Source organism: Aquila chrysaetos, chromosome 2 (assembly GCF_900496995.4).
Source record: "Aquila chrysaetos chrysaetos chromosome 2, bAquChr1.4, whole genome shotgun sequence".
In the NCBI taxonomy this organism is placed as follows: domain Eukaryota; kingdom Metazoa; phylum Chordata; class Aves; order Accipitriformes; family Accipitridae; genus Aquila; species Aquila chrysaetos.
Window position 1 is genome coordinate 72,594,618 of NC_044005.1, and position 19,108 is coordinate 72,613,725.

General features: G+C 42.8%; 1 protein-coding gene across 1 annotated transcript in view; it reads left to right on the forward strand.

Annotated features, from left to right (window-relative positions):
* The first annotated feature begins 952 nt into the window (after window positions 1-952).
* ME1 (malic enzyme 1) overlaps window positions 953-19,108 on the forward strand; it is a 187,561-nt gene continuing 169,405 nt past the window's right edge. The window contains exon 1 of the mRNA XM_030040684.2: window positions 953-1,091. Coding sequence (XP_029896544.1) covers window positions 990-1,091 — 102 coding nt within the window. The 5' untranslated portion in view covers window positions 953-989. The remainder of the gene's footprint in view (window positions 1,092-19,108) is intronic.

Below are 19,108 nucleotides of genomic sequence, written 5' to 3' on the forward strand. Positions count from 1 at the left end.
GCAAACCCCTCTATCCTTAAGTATTTTTCTAGCCACACAGCTTGAGATGCGTAATTTCTCTAGCAGGACTATGGTAGCCGTATGGAAATTATTTCTGCTTACACACATGAATTTACAGGAATAAAGCCACAGTCATACAGTACGCAACAGATCGTATGCAAACAATTTCAGAACATACTGCAAACAAATGTTCGGGATAGCGGTACAAGCCGGCTAACACCTGCTCTGCCTTAATACTCTCCATCCCGACCAGGCGTAACCCCAACCAGCACAGCTGAGGCTGGCACACGCCCCCCCCCCCCCCGCCCCAACCCAGAGCTAATTACATCGAACACATGCTCCTGAACCGTACAAGGCTCTGCAGCCCATCCCCTTCGGAAAGGTTGTACTTCATGGTCATTTAATAGCAGAAGGAAAGTGAAACCTGGCCGTTAATACGGCGCGCAGGCCCGGCTTCTGCGTGTGGCCGAGTGCGGGGGGTCGGTCCCAGCCGAGAGCCCCTGCCCGGGCTCGCAGGTCCACGAGCTGTATCACGACGCGGTGCTTGTCAGCCTTAAGCGGTTGCGCTCCCCGCTCTGGGTAACGCCGGGTCCCGTGTAAAACCCGGCGGGGCGAGGGAGACCCGCCGCTGCCGTTTCCCCTCCGCGGGCGATGAGAGACCAGCCCGTGTCTAACGGTGACACGGCGACCTGGAGGGGCTCTCTCAGGCGCCATGAGGGCGGTCGAAGCCCCTCGCGAACGCCGGGCGAGGCTGCACCTGGGGGCTCGCCCGCCCGCCGGGGCTGCGCGGAGCTGCCGGTGACTCAGCGGCGGCCCGGTGACCCCCCTCCCGGCGGCGGCGGCGGCGGCGGCGCCTTGCCGCGGCTCTGCCCCCTCCCTCCCGGTAGGATCATCCCACCCCGCCGGGCGGTCACCTCAGCAGGAGGAGCCGCCGCTTTGCCTCCGCTCCCGCAGCGACCTGACGGCAGTGAGCCTCGCCTCGCCTCGCCATGCAAGCAGGGAAGGCAGCCGGGAGCCGGGACGCCGGCCGGCCCCTGCAGGCCACCATGAAGAGGGGCTACGACGTGCTCCGCGACCCCCACCTCAACAAGGTAAAGGGCGGCCGGGCCAGGTGCGCCGCGGCGGCCCGGGTGGCCGGGCGCCGAGGGCGGGAGCCCCTTCCCTCACCGCGGCCGCCCGCCGGGGACGGAGAAGCCTTCCGCGGCCGGGCGCTGCCTGCGGAGCGGGAGCCGGGCCCGAAGGCGGCGGCGGCGGCGGCGGCGGGGCGGGTGGGGGGGGGGGGGCCGGGCGGCCTCTCGCCGCCGCCGCCGCCACCACCTGTCGCGGCGCAGCGGCTGAGGAGCTGCCGGGCCGCCGGGGCCGGCGGTGGGGCAGCGGTACTTCCTGCGGGCCGGGCGGCGCTTCCTCTTCCTTCGGGGCGGCGGGGGGCCGGCGGGCGGCCCCGGGGAGCGCCGTGCCGGCCCCGGGGCGCGCCGTGCCGGCCCCGGGGCGCGGAGCCCGCGGCGGGCAGCGGCGCCGTCCCCTCCGTGTCTTCCCGAGAAGAGAAGCAGCAGCAGCCGCCTGGGGAGGATGCTGCGGCACGGTACCCTGCTCCGAGGCGAGTCCCCGCTGCCGTGTCTGTGTTTTCCCGGTACCCCCCTTCTTTTCCAGCCCTCTTTCCCACGGGCGCCCCAGCTTGTTTCCTGCCGGCAAAAGCCTGGCTGTTCCTGCTGTCCTACGTTTTATCCCCTGGCAGGTGGAAAAGGTATTTTTATCACCGTTATTCCGCTTGCAGCAGTAACATTCAACTCCAGTTTCCCCACCGCTCTGCATCAGCGAATGCAGTCAGCTTTTAAGAGATGCAGTAGCACAGCAAAACCTTTTTGACACATCTCTAATTCACTTGAGGATGGTAATTCAGCTCGATAAAACTTTGTAAACATGTTAAACTAATCTGGAAAACATAAAGCTGAGTGAGTAAGTAAGTGTTTGCACAGCTCTGATAAAGATGCAAAGTTCAGATAGTAAAATACTTTATTGGCCTGACAGGCTCTGCATTTGCTGCCAAAATGACAAATGGGTAAAGTCAAAGGTAGATGATAAACCACACCGAGCACAGGAAGACTTGGTCGAGTCCTTAGCCACAGCTTTGCTCTTGCACATTACTTTCAATGGTACTCTGACTTGTACCTCTGCATTAGAATGTACATACGGTCATTTTACTTACTGCTGAGTTGTATAAATTGACAAAAACTATGTCTCTAGTTTTGCTGGATAGGTTGACTCATCCGTAAAAGCTCCATCTATTACTTAGATGAATAGTGCTTTTATTAGTCTTGGTGCTTGACTACAAAGTTTCCTCAGAGGCTGTCTTAGTCTGTGTGTGTGTAGGCCTGAGAAGGTCTCCTGAGGTGAGGTAAAAGGAAAATTAACCAAAATGTAAAACTCCCAAGAAGAAACCAAGGAGAGGCTGTTTTACTCGGGATTGATTTTAAGCAGCTGCAGTATTCATGGAAAAAAGTCTGATTCAGAATAACCAGGAAAGCCAACCCAACAAAATAACCTACCTTAAGAAGTAAAATGGGGCTTATTCTAAAATGTGTTGAATAAAGGGCAGAGGCAAAGCAGGCTCATTGCTACCTTTTTCCCCTCAAACATCATACATCTTGCCTCTGAACAACATACCTGGAGATGAGGTGCTAAAGAGGAAGGGTCTTGCTTATTTCCTGGCTTAGGCTTTATTCTTCCTTTCCCCCTCAGCTGTGCACATATGTACCGTACAGCAGAGAAGCAGAAAAAGTAGTTGTTTGTTACCAGCCACATCTACCCAGCTAACACAGAATATGGGGTTAGAAAAGGTCAGCTGAAAAATCTGGTCTTTATGCCTGTGAGGAGGGTCTGGTCCTGGTCTGGTGAAGAATGAGTAAGCCAGTTTTCTGAGCAAGTGATTTTTGGTGGGTGTGGTTATATTACACCCTACTATATATATATACACACACACATATATACATGCACGCCCCCTAATATGTATATATTTTATCACCAAATATATATATATATATATGGGCAATAAAATCAAATATATGGAGGACTGCCAACATGGTTGCCAGTTTGATAGCTTGTGGCCTGCCTGTATGCATGGGAGCTGGTACTCCCAGTTCACTTTCTATTGCCAAGGCTGTTAAACAAGCATCAGATTGCAGAGAATTCAATTTGAAATAGATAATATATCTCCTTTAATGATTCTAAAGTACAGGGATTGTTTGCAGTTCTGCAGACGTGCCAGAACTTTCTGCTATCTCCTGAGCCCTAAGAGCTGCAATTCCTCGGTATCAGCACTTTCTTTTGGATACAGTGCCAGTTTTAATAGTCCTATTTGCATATACTTGGCAAAAGTAGACTGTAAGTACTAAGTAGTGGTATCTAGCAGTGACTCGTAGAAAAATAAGACAAATTATGTTTTCAGGGTCCCTCAAACCAAGACAGCTGGCCGGTCAAGCAGGTAAAGCTTAAGTATGCTGTAATATGTGGAAGCTTGGGGCTTGCATCCTCAAATAATGCATTCCTTTTCTCAGGCAAGTTGAAAGGAAAGTTTTACAGGGAACCATTTATACTTGGACATCTTTAAAAATACATGTAAGGAGACATAAGGAGCTAGGTTTTTTTTGTTTTGTTTTGTTTTTAAATACCCATCTCCATTTAGTGCCCCACTCATCCAACAATAAAGCTGGATTTCTGCATGCTCAGTGCATACATCACTTTTTATACTTAACCTTGATGGCTGGCAAGAGGTGAGAGAAAGGGCTGTGGGAATGCCAGGGTAAACACCCAAATTTCTTCTTTTCCACTTGCTCTCTACTTCTGCCTGGATGGCAAAATTTCCAGAACATACTAAGCACTGAAGTATGTTGAAGCCCTAGGCAATGTTGTTCTTAAATCTTTTATGTTTTACTTTGTAAGTAATTCACAAACATGTACAAACTTCACTGAGGAAAAGCTTAATAAAAATGTTTGGTGGTTTTGCGTTGGTTTTTTTTTTCCATGCTGGGGCATTTTGCCTACATATGAAACCGTTGCTGCTTTTACAAGGTCACTGGGTGGTTTGCCCCATCTTAGCAACAGTGATGCATCAAAAATCATGAGGAACAGCGGATTGTAACACAGTGAGTTTAATTACTTGGGGACATGTGTCCAAGTCTATGGACACTAATCACGATTCAGTTTATTGCCTCACATTTCGGGTCCATACTGTTTAAAAGTGTATGTAGAAACTTTTTGGTAATTGTCTTTTTTTTTTCCCCTCAGGCAACTAAACACACTGTAAATAGCAATGACAAGGAAAACAAACACAGTTTCACTTCTTTTCACTGAAACAGACTGCATTAGAAACCTTTGGCTGGGAGTTGTATGCTCTTTGAGCTGATGAGTTACAGAAGTGTGAAAGTAATTTGCTCTACTCGTACTATAAATCTCATTTGTGCTTTATTCAATGTACAAGTTTGTGATTTTAAAGCATACAAATCATTTAACACTAAACTTTAATTTTTTTAATCTTTTAATAGTTTAATGGATCATAGTTTCCCATAAGCTGTTTATTTCCAGAATCTTGATGTGAAGATATGCAAACGTGTATTTCAATACCAAACTTTTCTAATAGCCTGTCTTAGTTGCCAAGTCTAAACACTTCTCTGACTGAGAAACTTTGCCATTGGAGGAGTGTTTTGCTTCCAGGCTGCTTTCCTGTTCTTGCAGAGTGATTCAGCGAGCACGAAATCGGTGATTCTATTAAATCTAAGTGCTGGAGGGCACTCTGTCCTCCCCAGCTGCTTGATTTTAACCCCTCTCCTCTGACTGACTGCTGTCATCATTGCTGAGTGTAGTGTCCTTGTAAACTGTTGGTCCCTCTTTTTTCTTTCCCTTTATTCAAGTTGCACTAAAGCACTGGAGAATTTCAGAACAGGCTGTCTGATGGGTCTGCTGAATATCTGAGAGCTCGCAGTCTCAGTCCCACCTGCAATGGCATTGATGTTTTATCCTTACCGCCTCCTGTATGTGATGCCGCTGGATCTTAGTGGGTTCTCAGCTAAGCAGTGACATTAGCTGTTGCCTGAAGTTTGCTGTCAGTCTGTTGACTCACTATGAGCTTTACTATACAAGAACCATACTGGAACAGACGAAAGGTTCATTTATCCCAATGTCTTATTTCTGACAGTGGCCAAACTGGATCCCTCAGGAGGAGTAAAAGATTGAAGGATGCCTCTAGTGATACTTTCTTAGAATAATCAATTCAAGGCTGAGGGAATGAGCAGTTTATTAGGGGGTTATTAAGATATGAATGCTTGTCTTTCCCATCAGATTACACATGCTATGTGTACTAATCTACTAAAAAAACAATTGTAAACTTTTTTTTTTTAAAGTGAAATTGTTATCTGAGCTAGAGAGAAGCATGGACTTCCCATTTTGCCCCTACATTTCAGACAGTGGGAGGAGAATGCTTGTGAAATACAGATACATTTTGTTCTGTATGCAGCTAGTTGCTTCGCTAAAATCAAATTTACTTTTGAGAAAGTATAATCCTGTGATTGGTGTGGGTGACGAATAAAAAAGGTCTTATGACTTTGACATTTGTTGGTGACCCTGTAATAGGCCTCAGAAAACCCAGACCTCAGTAAAAAATCAGAAGCATTCCAGTCAGATTTTCTCTATCTGATGGGTAAAAGAGAAGAAACATTTAAGACGCTTCTCTAAATAAATCTACTCCTTTATCAGATACCAAGCAGTAGAAGTCTTCCTTCCATTGGTAATGTTCATATTTTCACATCTTAAATTTATGTGTACTTTGGGTGGGTCCTCTGGAGTGGCCAGTGCTCACTGAGTGTTGCTTTTGCCTTAGCTGTAGATAGACATTCTGGGAAGAAAAGTGATGAAGCTGGGGATGGAGAAGGAAAACACTCCTTAAAATGGCGTATTAGAAGTATCTATATAATTTGTAAAATAGGTTTTCTGGAGCTTACATGATATTGCAAGGGATGGTTTCATATTAAGTGGTAGTAGGTATGATAGCATCTTTTAGATTGGAAGATGGTCAGCTCCATGTGAAAGTAAGGGTATAATTTGAGGAAATTTTGGGGGCTATAGTTGCTGATCACTCTCACCGTCTTCTACCTCCTTGTTTCCTATAAACTTTTTGCCCTTAGAAACTCTGTAGTTTTTAACAGAAGTATTTCCTTGTTCTTATCACCATCAGATCACCTAGCAGAGCAGTTCTGATCTTGATAGGGATAAGCACATGCTATTTTTCTGGTCTTTGACAAGAGTAAATGGTATAGTGGTTGTGCTAGCACAAAAAAGCAAATCAATCTGGTCTTTGTCTGAAATCTTTTAGAGGGAACTCGTATTGATTTTGCCTGCGTGTTTGGCGAGCATTGCATTTTTGATCTATTACTGGGGTCTCCAACATTGGAGTTGCTGTTCTGTGGAACGGCAGCCTAAAACAGGACGTTCTTCAAGTGTGAGGGTGGTTCATACCAGAGCTGTTTGCTTTTTAACAATCAGGACCATAAGTTGCAGACTGGCAGAACTGCAGCTACCTTGTACGCTTGGGTTTTGGGCAAGGGTGTGAGCGCAGTGATGGCTCACCGGTGGGTACCATAGGACTGGGTGAGGAGGTTCGCACATCGCCAGTGTATTCTCTCTTCGTGAAATCACCTTCTTGAGGTGTGAGGGAGGAGTTGTGATGCAGGATGTTTTTTGTATGAGTGCTTTTATTTACAGTATATGGGAAGGGGCTTTAAAAATTAATTCTGTGCTTTTTTTCCACCTTTCTTACTTTAAGGCAGGTTTGTCCTGCATGCTGTTAATAAGGAAAAAAATCTTGGGAAAAGCACAAAGTATTTCAATCAGATTATTTTACCACTGACTTCTATTTTATGTATGAAGCTTGCAGCATTCATTGCCCCCTACTACTTTGTTCCTGACCTAGTAGGTAAGTTGCTGCGGTTGGCGTTACATTTTTTTCTTCCTGTTAGCCTCCAGTTCTTTGCTTGCAGTTATGAAAAAGAGTGCTGAGACAGCGAGTTGGGAACAAAGTTCTGTGACTTGAATTAAAAGCAAATAAAATGAAGGAGAAGAAGTTACGTTGTAAGCTATATAGCAGTAATAGCAACTGAATAGTGGTATGAGTTGTCACAAGAAGCTGAAACCTAGAACTATTTTGCTGTGAAGGTGTTTCAGACATTAAAAACACTTTTCAGTTTTGTAATTTTCTTGAGAACTTCAGTAACTGAACATGAACAAAGTTGACCTTTTTTCTTTAGGCTGAGGAATCCTATGCCCACTGGTTATAAATGCTACTTCAATAGAAGCATTAATCCCGGCACAGAGCACCTTGCAAACAGGATTTGTATATTTAGAACGGGTTAAATGGGCTTTTCTACACTAGGTTTTATAGAGGTGCTGGCCACAGTACTTGTTTTTTTTAAACTTATTGATGGATGCTGACAATAAGCAGGATAAGAGCTTGCTGAGAAATTGTACTTCTGTCTAGGTAAAATAAACTGCAGAGAATATTTGTGCTTTCTGCAGGAAAGCTTATCTCAGAGTACAGGAAGTTCTTATTTTGCATTCTTTGCTTTGTATATCCAGTTCTGCTGAATCAGTCTCTTGTATCGAGCTGTCTCTGAAAAAGAAAGAAGTTGCGGCCGTAGGAGGCACAAACTTCTCTCCCCCGGCCCTGCTTCCCTCTCTGGGGGGAGGAGGAAGTGAAACGTGTGTGATGGCAATGTTTCTTATTAACCCGTGACCCCAAGTTAAAATGTGCCATCTTTGCTTTGTTACGCCTTTCCCTTTCCTTCCTTGCCTGCTCAGGTGAGCTGCGTATTCGGTGCACGACTCGCTCGTGGCTGCTGTAGCCCAGGACCACAGGGCTCGAGGCGGGGTTTCACGCCGAAGGTCTCGTTGCTCTAGGCTCTGATGGCTAAGCGGCTCCCTGCCGTTGTGCTAGATAAGTTACTGATAGAGGTCTGAAATAGAGTATTAATACCCTTCAATTAGGTCCTTCAGTTAGGTTTTTCGAGTTTCTATCAGAGAATTCTACAGCGGAGCAGCTGTTTCGAAGTGTCAAAAGCATTTGCTGGAGGACGTGATTCTGAGATTTCAGCACAGTAGCAAGCGGTTTGTGCTCCCTGCAAATCTGAAGAGCTCTTGTCAGGTGTCCTTAGTGCTCCCCTGGCTGAAGCAAGTGTACGGTGGTTGCCTGAGAGCTCTGTGGCCCATCATGGCTGGAAGAGTAGCATGGAAAGAGGGGAAAAGAACAGAAATAAGAACGTTGCTGGGTTTGCGTGCCTGTGTAATGAGAGGCACAGGGTAGTCTGTTCACTCCAATGTACCTGAAACAAAGAAAGAAGAAATTATCTTCTGTGAGAATTAATAGGAGTGGGACATTTAGCATGTGCTGAAACCTCTAGTGTGATTTTTGTTTATTTACTTATTTTTTTTTTCCCCCCTTAATGATAATGTTGGACAGGGTGGGATGCTTTAAAAAAAAAAAAAGAGCAGACCAATTCCATTCGCTGTGCACAGGTGCAGTGTCAGGAAGGACCTGCTACCTGTTAAGTGCCAGCTGGGGAGTAATGGATGTCCATTCATCTTTATGTATTCATCGTCTTCATTCAGCACTGAGTTAAGCCTGTCCCACCGAGACAAGTACCTGTGGACTTCTGTCCCAGAGATGCATGTACATGCCTGTCAAGAAGGCTTTAGTGCATGGAACTGAATTTGAATAATTGTGTGTATTTTTCTTTGCGTGATTGCTGTGATATCACAGTAGCACTGAGATATTTCAAGCATCAGTTAATTAGATCGTAAATGGGTATAAATTAAGGATCTCTTGGATTTAGTAAATAGTGCTGTATTTGATCACGCTGGTATATACACATGATCTCCTGTTAAAAAGATGGTGATTTGTGAACTTGCTTTAAAAGGGCTTTTCCAGTGAAGTTACTGAGGCCGTCGTCGTTGGAAGGCTCAGTCTCACGGCTTCTGAGCATAAGGGATTGTCTGTCTTCAGCGGGAGGTTTTGTGAGATCCAAAGCTATCGTATAACTAGGAAAGGTGCCAGTTTTGGGACCATCCACAGAGTTAGCTTCCGTCGAAGCGGGCGCAGAGGCCACGTCTCTGCTAGCACAAAGCGGACGCCATGACGCCTGCGCTGGCCGGCGAGGTGCCGCGCCGCCGGGGCTCTGGCCCGTGCTGCTAGGCCTCGTCACCCTCTCTGAGTTTTTCTGACTCTCCTTTGCCGTCATTAAAAACGGTAATTCAGCGGTAGGCCATTAGTTAAGCTTTGTTTGAACGTCCTTCTCTTTCACGGAGGGGCTCTCTTTTTGGTTTGTGCCAGGGCAGTGCAGGCCATGCCCATGACTGGGAATAGTTCTACAGTCGTTATCTCTGTTGTCTGGTTTAACACAACGTCAGGGAGCTAAGTCTGTTATAGGAAAAAGGCAATAAAATGTTGTAGCATTACCGATTTGTAATATATGGTAGCCGAAGTTTTGTTCAGCAAAGCTGCAGACAAACTTGGAACAGTAGCCGTGTGTCTGCAAAACTGGGATAGGTGGGACTTGGAATAAACTTCGTGATGGACAGGCAGAAGTAGCAAGAAGTAGCAAGACTACGCGTTAACTTGTCAGAGACCAGGCAAAGGCTTTGGTGCTTCCCGTGTTTTACCCGATGTAGGAATTCAAATCTTTATTTAAAGATGCTGACCGTTTCCAGTCGGAGGATGAATTTGGCTTGACACTAGAATATTCTGCCTTATCATTCATGGAGAAGGGTATCATGCGCAGTCAGCGGCACTGCTTCCTGGCAGGGCTTGCAGACAGGAGAAATCTACCTTACCCAATTGGTATATTAAGATGTGATATTTATTGTGGGTGTCCTGTTCTCAGTAACTATGAATTGACTTGTGGGTCTGAAATTGCAATGTGCAAGCTCTCTGTGGAATGTGCTGTATGTCTGTTCATCTTCAAAAAAAAAAAAAAAATCAAAGTCATGGATGAAGTCAAGCAAGGTACAGGAAACCATCTAATAGTTACTTTAAGAAAGTGTCGAAATATAGTAGAATTGTTTTTGTTGATATTCACCCTATGTAGCCCGCATAGAACGAACTTTTATGTCAGTCACTCTTTTCTTTACCTTCCCCTTTCTCCCCCTCAATAGCAATTTTATATGTAGCATGATACCTTTAAATGAGAAGTAAATGATTGCTGTCAAGCTTATTGAAACTCCATGAATTTACATTTTAGGAATATTTCAATTTTTTTTTTTTTCCTAGAGCCAATAGTAGAATAATGATACACTTTCAGAGAAATAAGAAAATTGTTGTGTAGTTACAACATGTTGGGTTATCATTTTGATCTCATGATCTCATGACATGTAGCAAGATAGTAGGAATTTTAAGACTGTCTTAAAATATTGTCAGTATGATGCACATTACAGACACCTCCAGGAGCTGGGACTGCCGTGATACACAGCCACGGGGAATCTAGGTTGGACCATAATCACAAATAAGCTCATGGCTTTTATGAGGATGATAAATTTGTGTTGGGTGGTATTAGAGAAAGGACTAAGGACCTGAATCTGATACTGGTTTTAGTAGTGTAAGCTGAGAGTAAATTAACGGTAGAGGGATGCAAGAGGGGAAGCTGCTGCAAAACTGGCATGAAATTAGCACTGGTGCATTAATCCTTTAAAAAAAAAAAACACCCCTTTGTCACTTGGAGAGTTTGAGTGCCTTTCACCTCCACAGACTTCTCAAACTTGATTCCTAGTAGCCCATTTAGAAGGAAATGCTGAAATACTCATTCAGTGTGCAAGATAATTGGTTTTGACTAGTCTGACCTTTCTGAGACTAGTCTAATTTTATTTAAAATTATTAATATTATAGTATCTCATTTTTTGATTAATTGACTTTAAATAGTCCAAATCTTTGGGTGATTTCAGAGAAAAAAGAATGCTGTGAAGAAAGCTAAATGTGTTTCTGTTAAAAACAGATCTCTGAATTAATTTTGTATGAAAATTATTTTATGCATATTCCTCAGTAAAGATTTTTTTCTTTAGGAGTGAACTAAAACAACCCCTGAATTGCAAGCATGAGAAAACAAGTTTTGGTCTTATCAAAGCTTAAGCTTTGCTAATATAATTTGTTGCATAATTCAGGAAGCAAAAATCCTGACTTAGAAGGAGGACGTCACAGGGCACCCTGGAGGCAGTTCTTGTGGGCAGTGAGTACTTTCTGTTGCAATCAGTGTCTGTAGTTTACTTGGATACTGTTAGTGCCTATTTCTGTGTGAAACACAATACTCGGTGCAGGACTTGAGGTTGTTTACAATGTAGAGGAAGTGGAGGAAGTGTGGAGTAAACACTTTCTACATACATAAAGAATACATAATGTAGAGCTGAAAAAAAAAGCATCATAATTCTCTTATGCTTTGAATACTTGTGGCTTTCAGCCAAAGATGTAGAAGTACGTCAGGATGTACTCGTCTGGTATAAGAGTTCAGAAAGCAAATTCATCACTGTTTTGCTCTTAAAATATAAATGAGGCATAGAGCAGCAATGCATTTTGTCATTGCATGTTTATGCTTAGGTTTTTACTTAATAGGTAACAGTTGCTACTTGAACAGTTTCTGGCTTAGAAAAACTGATTTTTTTTTTTTTTTCTAATAACTAATATTAAAACTAAAGTCACTGTTCTGCCTCTTCTTTTTGTGTATTGATAAAATAAATATCCCTACAAGTGGTTTGAAAAATTACAAACACTTTTGGTTCAGCGTAACTTCGCTTAAATAAACTCAATCTTTAGTCTTCAGTCAGTATTTTAGGGTCATCTGTCTTATTAATGAATTGTGTGTATCTTTGGAACAGAGTAGGTGCTATGAGGTATTAAATGATTTTGGCATCCAGTTAGATGGGATATCACAGTTTAGCTTTCTTCCTCTTGTCCTCTGTGAGTGATACACTTGTAAGTTTGCTTTTGGCATGGAGATTGGATTGTACAGAATCACTGTTTTGCAAGAGAAGAGCAAGAATTGTTATGAAATACATCATTCCCTTTCCCACAAAGGCAAAAATAATTTTGGCTTTTACTAATGACTTTAAAAAAAAAAAAAAAAAAATCTCTGCCTTAAATCTGTCCTGGAGATGAGTGCATAGTGGTGATTATGAAGCATGTTACGACATTTTCAGTACTAGTGTCTGCCTGACTTACTGGATTTCTTCCTCCAGCTACCTGACTTAAGAAAGCAGATTTATGTGTGGAGGTGTATTTACAAAAGTGGCAGTAAAGCCTCTTTACTTAAATAGTACAAAAGAGCTCAACAGTTACAGGTAGAAGTCAGAATAGAAGAATGTTGTATTGCTAAAGTAAAATGAATACCTGAGTCTGTGAAGTGCTTAATGTTGGTTTGATTTGGCTTCAATCTCCAACTCCTGTATGATGGTTTTTTGGAGGGGTTGGATGGCAGCAGTGCACCTGAAGCAGAGGAAGCCTCTGTTAGTTGGTAGGTAGATGCCTTTTTGAAAGCATTGATGATGCTCCTGCATCTTTGCTTCTTACACACACACTTCTCCACTCTGCTTAAGATCTGAAGAGACTACTATCTAGCTAATAAACTTAGGTTAAAAATGTGAGGTGTTAAAATGCAGTACTTCACTAGCTGATGGCAGATTAAGTGTATGGTTCTAAAACTCTTAAAAAGGACTTTTCAAGAGTTGTAGGACCTTTTTGCCATCGTTAAAATGTGTTAAAATTACAACTGAGCTTCTTTATGTAAAGTAGAGTGGTAATTTAATAGCTGAAAAAACATTTTAAGATTCTTTCAAGTACAGAATATTGAACCCTAATGCTGACGTGTTCAGCAGTTTTAGTCCATGATAAATATGTGGAATAAAATCCTTGTTGGATTTCAAGGTACTGACTATTGAAAGGTAAATTTTTCTGCTGCCATTTGTAGGCAGATGGAAGTTATTATGAAAATACATTTCGAACTCTTGATTTTGTGCTGTAGTAGTAGTTGGAGGAATTCCTTAAGGTCCTTAGGTTTACGTAGCTTTGGTTTTGCCAGGCATGAGGCATTGTTAAAAGTCATGTCCTAGGAGCAAGTGCTGGGGGAGGAATGAAGAGCCTTCTGCCAGGGGATTGGGATTCAGGCTTTTGGACCTTCTGCAGAAGTGAGACCTTTTAGCAGTTTATTCCTCCCTCTGCTATTCCTCCCTCTGCCCAGGCTTTTCAGTCTTCCTCACATCATATGTTTTAGTTGACTGCTTGCCATCTTCACTCCCAAGGTTTCTCTGAAATTCTTGCCTTGCTCTTGTCCGGAGCCCAAGCGGGACAGTTGTCCTTCTGATTCCAACACAACTCTGTCTTGGGATGTTTCAGGTCGCCTCTATCCCAGGAGCATTTTGAAGCTCAGTGACACCCCCTTTCTACCTTCTTCTCACTGGGGTCCTTGTTTTTTTCAGGTTGCTGCAGAGTGTAGTTGTCATTTTACAGACTTAATCTAAAGCTTTCAGGCTGGGTGAAGGAGAGCTGGTTCCCTGCTATATTCCAAAGCTTTTCCTCTGCACAGAATATTAGCTGAAGTTCTTTGAAAAAAATTTATTGAAGTTTGGGTGTAACAAACATCTATTCATGAAATCAATGAACTTTGGTGTATTATTTCTATGCATAGCTTATGTGTAACAACAAACTGGAGGTAATGTAATTTTTAACAGTTCTTGACATGAAGACATCTGCTGTTTGTCTTTTAAGGCATACAAATTCATGCCTTCAAGGCATACAATTTTTATAGTCTTAGGAGAGCATAAAAGCAGTGTGGTTTATCTTTTTTTGTGGTGTTGCTTTTTGTTAAGACAAGATTTTGTGCCAAATTCTCTAAGGATGAGGCTTACTTTCTCTAAGCGAAGGCTGGCTAAAGCCTTCCTCTTGCTCATGTGATAGGGGATTTGGCATGGCTGTCTATTAGGTCGGTCAAGGGTCAGGTAAAGAAATAAGGAATGGCCCTTAAAATAGCTTGATAATTCTGAATTTTTCTTTTTTTTTTTTTTTTACTTTGTATATTTACTTTGCATACAAATTCTTACATTTAGAACACTGCAGTGGTTGAACTAAATACATCGATTGTAGGTGAGAATAAATAAATAAATGTAGGAGAGTCTGTGTAAACAGGTATCAGAAAAGGTGTCTTACTGTGCTGCTTTTTTGCTGCATCTAAGGTGGCTTTCACCACATGCCCTCAGCAGCTGCTTGAAAGGAACACTTCATCTAAGCTCAGGAAAAGTAGAGCATCTCACTTCGCATCTTACCTGGGGAAACATGACAGGTCTGGCTCTGTCTCGTAGCCACTGGCCTTGCATGTGCTGGAAGAGCAAAAGAGTTCCAGGTCAGGAGTCTGCGTGAAACTGGAGCCTCTGCTCTCCTGCCAGGCGGTTTGAGGTACCGAGCTCTCATGCTTCTTGGAGTACATGGATAAACTCTAAGTAGAAAATAAAAAGCGAGTGCTTCCTTCTGAGGTGTAATTCTTAGGAAAAAAAAAAATATCTTAAGGATAAAGAAACACAACCTTTAAACTAACATTATTTCCTAAACTTCTTACTGTTGTGTAGTTTATGGCAAGAAATAACTTTCTTCTGGTTCTATAGTTACTGAGTCCTCTAACTTTATTCTGCAGTGAGGATGTAGTGAGTAAAACACAGGTAAGAAGAATAGGTGAATATAGGAAAGTGCAGTTTAGTTGTCATAATGTTGCACTAGCAATTTAAACAGGGTGTGTGATTAACAGGCACCCTTTCTGGTTTGCTTTGAGGTACACTTCACAAATATTTAAACATATGATTGAAGCTTTCTTTGTCTTACTTCGGACCAATGTAGTGAGTATGAGCACACACATTTTTTTTCCCCCTTTAATTAGTGAGCTCTACTTCAGCAAGGGAGACAAAATATTGTGGTAGATTGGGCGCTGGACTGGAAACTAGGTCGTGCACTTGTGATTATTAAATCTTAGTCATTTAGTTTTCTCATCTGAAAAGGCAAGCAGCATGTGAGAAATTTTGAGGATGAAAACTAGTATAAAGTACTTGATCTTGTATAATTAGTCTTTTTAGATAATGTTTTGCTATGTTGTCTTTGTACTGCTATAATCTAGTTTCTTTTTACAATTTTCTTTTCTTGGTTGGGGGAGTCATCTTCTAGTTTTTGCAGTAATCAGTCAGTAGGCTGCTAGTTCTTTTAAACTCGCACCTAAGCAGATGCAGGTGTAATCTGTATAGTCCTGACATATTTTGTCCATGTCCTTCTACCTTCTGCTGAATTGCAATTACAAGTAGAGAGAGTATTAGCGGATGTGCAGTCTCCTGCATGTACAGTTTCCCAGATCCATGAAAATCCATTAGACAGGACTGCAAATTGTGGCCAGTGCTGAATGCTGGGGGAAGAAAAGGAAGATCTGAATAGGCAGGAAGAAATCATCCATCTGTGTAGCTAAACCTGCTCCTGGCTTCAGAGCATGCTGTGCCACATGCAGATTAGTTCCAATTAGATGAAGTGGTAGCTGACCCTTGGCTGCCTCCTCTAAGCCTCCTGGTCCTGGGCAGCATTGGTAAGAGTTGCATCCATTCCAGCTGAGTGGGGAGAAGAGGTTAGAAAAGTGTTCAGTATTTATCAGCTGAATGCCTGAGGAAGCTCAGGTCAATACTTCCTGCAAGAAGAGGTATTTCAACCTTCAGCTAACCACTACTTGGTAGTTTTTAACTCAGTGAAACTTCATTTCTTCAAGAAGCTAGAATTCATTTCTCCTGCAATGATGTGAATGAAGGCTGACTTTCTAAGGGTATATTTAGCTATGTGAAGACTTTGCTAGCTATTGCAAAGGCAGAGGTGATACAAATTTGAAATAAACTCTTTTCCCATGCTTAGGATTCTGATGTTGATTCCCTAGAGAAAACATCCTGCACAGAAAATGTCTAAAGGCTGAATAAAAACCCTGCCATACCTTGTGTAGTGGAGCGGACTATTGCCCTCAAAGATATCTTTTAAAATTTTTTTTTTTCTTTTCTAAAATATGCTAAAAGCAATGCATGTGTATGTCCTCTAAACAGAAGGGGCTGTGTACATTTTCATTTACATATAATTGTTGTGACATTCTTAGAAATTATGCTTCTGTAGTGTAAATACCGAGCAAAATAAGATTTTCATTGAAAGATACATCGATGAAGGTTTAACAATTAGCAAAAGGAATCTATTTTCATATCAAAATATTGAATTATATCTTAATCCTCCCATATTTTGTAGTAATTTGTTATTTCAAAATAGATTCCTGTTTTATATTATGGGATTTCTGCATTGACCAGAAAGCCTACATGATGAATTAATATCTGTGAACCTAATCCTGAAAATACTTAATTAGTAAGTAGCTACAGAAAGGTAATGCTTGTCTGGCTGTGCTCCATATTGCCAGCAGTGCAGCTCTGAAAGTATACAGTGATAAGCATTTTTTGGCCCTGAAAACACTTACATGCATGTATTTGCTTAAATACATAGAAATAATCTTTCAGATACTATGAGGAAATGTGGCACATGCATAAAAGCCCCATTTATTTTGTACTGACCTCTTACACTTCATTACTTTACACAGGTGAAGCTGCTATGTGGAGAACAGAGCAATAATGCAGTAGTTAGACATACAGCTGTAGAAAACTGCAGCAGGATCCATTATTATGAATCTGCTCTGCATTCTGTGAATCTGTTACTCTCATCAAATCTCATTAATAATAATAATGGTGATAATAATAATAAAACCCCCCATTAATCTCATTTTGGTGCTGTGGGTGTTGGAATCCAAGTACTAGCACTGTGAGAAATCCACTGTGAGTTGAAGGTGGTATGACTTGAACAGGAATTTTCCCTACCCATCCTGTCCTTTCTTCAGTTGACAATACACCTTGTTATAGGCAAATGAATTTCTGTTAGCAACACCAAATAGATGTTTGCAGGAGCAGAACCGGTTCTGGCTGGAAACTCTTCTTTTGAGTCATAGTGTGAAGAGAGCCTCAGCCTCTCTAGATCACATATGCTGCTATTCCACTCTGCCTTGAAATGAGTAGTTAAAGGAAAGTGCAAGTTAACGATTGAGTGGTTTTCTCAGATGCGGCATATGGGACTGAAGTGTTCGAAGTAATCACAACAGCATGTTCTGGGTTTTAAAGGAATACCTTCTACACAACATCACTCCCCCTCCTGTAGTTTTCCTTGCTAAGGAACTTGCAAAGAGAGTATTTTTATAAGCCTTTTCCATGACTTAGACTACCCAATTTAGGCTGTGCTCTGACATTTTGTCTGTCTAGTAATTTTTGTCAAAGTATGTTAGTTTAATTTTGGGGAACATTTTTTTTTTTGTGTGTCTATGTTTATTGCACTGCAATTGGCCTATCTCGATAAGGCTTTCCAATGCTTTGGCCCAGACTCAGCTGGCTTACACAGGTCCATGAAAACAATGTGACTGTGTGTTCATTTTTTTCCCCTGCCTGTCTCAAAGAGTAACATCAGCAACAATAATAATACAAACCAATTGAAATGAAAGTACCTGGCATTCCTCAACATGAAGTTAGTTATTACCAGTGTCTGGTGCTAAAAGCTGTGATGCTTTTTGAGATGATTCTTCTTTCCTAAATCTATGAAGATCACTGTCTGAATGCTACTTCGTGGAGGGAGCTCATAATATCATCACAGGGAACGTGAGTGGAATATTATTATAAAACCGTAGGGTAGTTCCTGTTGGAAAGGATCTCGGGAGGTCTCTAGTCCAACCTACTCAAAGCAGGGTCAGATATGGAGAGAGAACAGGTTGCTCAGGGCTGTATCCTGTCAGGTCTTGAAAACCTCTAAGGACAGAGACTGTACAGCTTCTCTGGGCAACCTATGTATGAGTTTGTGCTCATGGGGGGAATTTTTTTTTCCCTTATATCCAGTCTGAGCCTCTCTTATTTTATCTTATGCCTATTGTCTCTTGTCCTTCTGCCACGTACTGCTGTGGAGAGCCTGGCTCTGTCTTCTAGATAGCCTCAGCACAGGTGCTGGAAGGCTGCTATTAGGTCCCCCCCAAACCTTCTCTTCTCCAGGCTGAACAAGCTCAGTTCCTTAATAGGGGATGTGCTTCAGTCCCTGATCATTTTGGTGGCCCTTTACTGAACTTGCTCCGGTTTATTGATGTCTGTCTTGTATTGGGGACCCAAAGTTGGACTCTATCATAAATGCAGCCTAATGACCGCCAGGTAAAGCGGTATGACCATTTCCCTCAACCTTTGCTCCTGTTAGTATGCTGCGCTGCTGCTACTATAGCCCAGGATACCATTGGCTGCCTTTGTTGCCTGTGCACACTGGTGGCTTCTGCTCAGTTTGCCGTCTACCAGGTCCTTTTCAACAGGCCTGCTGCTCCTCAGCCAGTCAGTCTGTCGCCAGCCTGAATCACTGCAGCATGTGTATTGTTCCCTTTCCAGGTTGCAGCACTTTGCATTTGTCCTTGTTGAATTTCATTATGTTCCTGTCAGCCCATTCCTCCAGGCGAAGTTCCTTTGGATGGCAGCCCCGCTCTTGGGTGTATCCATGGTTGCCCCTATTTGGTGTCATCTGCAAACCTGGTGAGAGTATGCTCCATTGCCTTCTCCAGGTCATTGATATAGATGCCAAACAGGACAGGTCCTATTACAGACTCCTGCAGCACTCCACTGCTTACTGGCCTGCGGGTGGAGTATAACCCATTAACTGTTTCCTTCAGAGCCCCATCATCCCACAACAGTTTTTTTACCCAGCTGGTTGTCCACCCATCTAGACTGTAATATCCCAACTTGGGTGCAAGGATTTTTTGGGAGTCAGTTTTGAAAGCTTTACTTAAGGTGAGATAAATGACATCTTCTGTCTCCCCTTGTCCATAAATCCAGTCATTTTACCACAGAAGGCAATCAGGTTGATCAGGGATGATTTACCCTTGGCGTAAGTCCAGTCAGTAATGTCCTACTTGCTCTCCTCAGTCCCCTTAGGATCTTGAACTGTACTAGTCCATGGCCACTTCACCCAAGG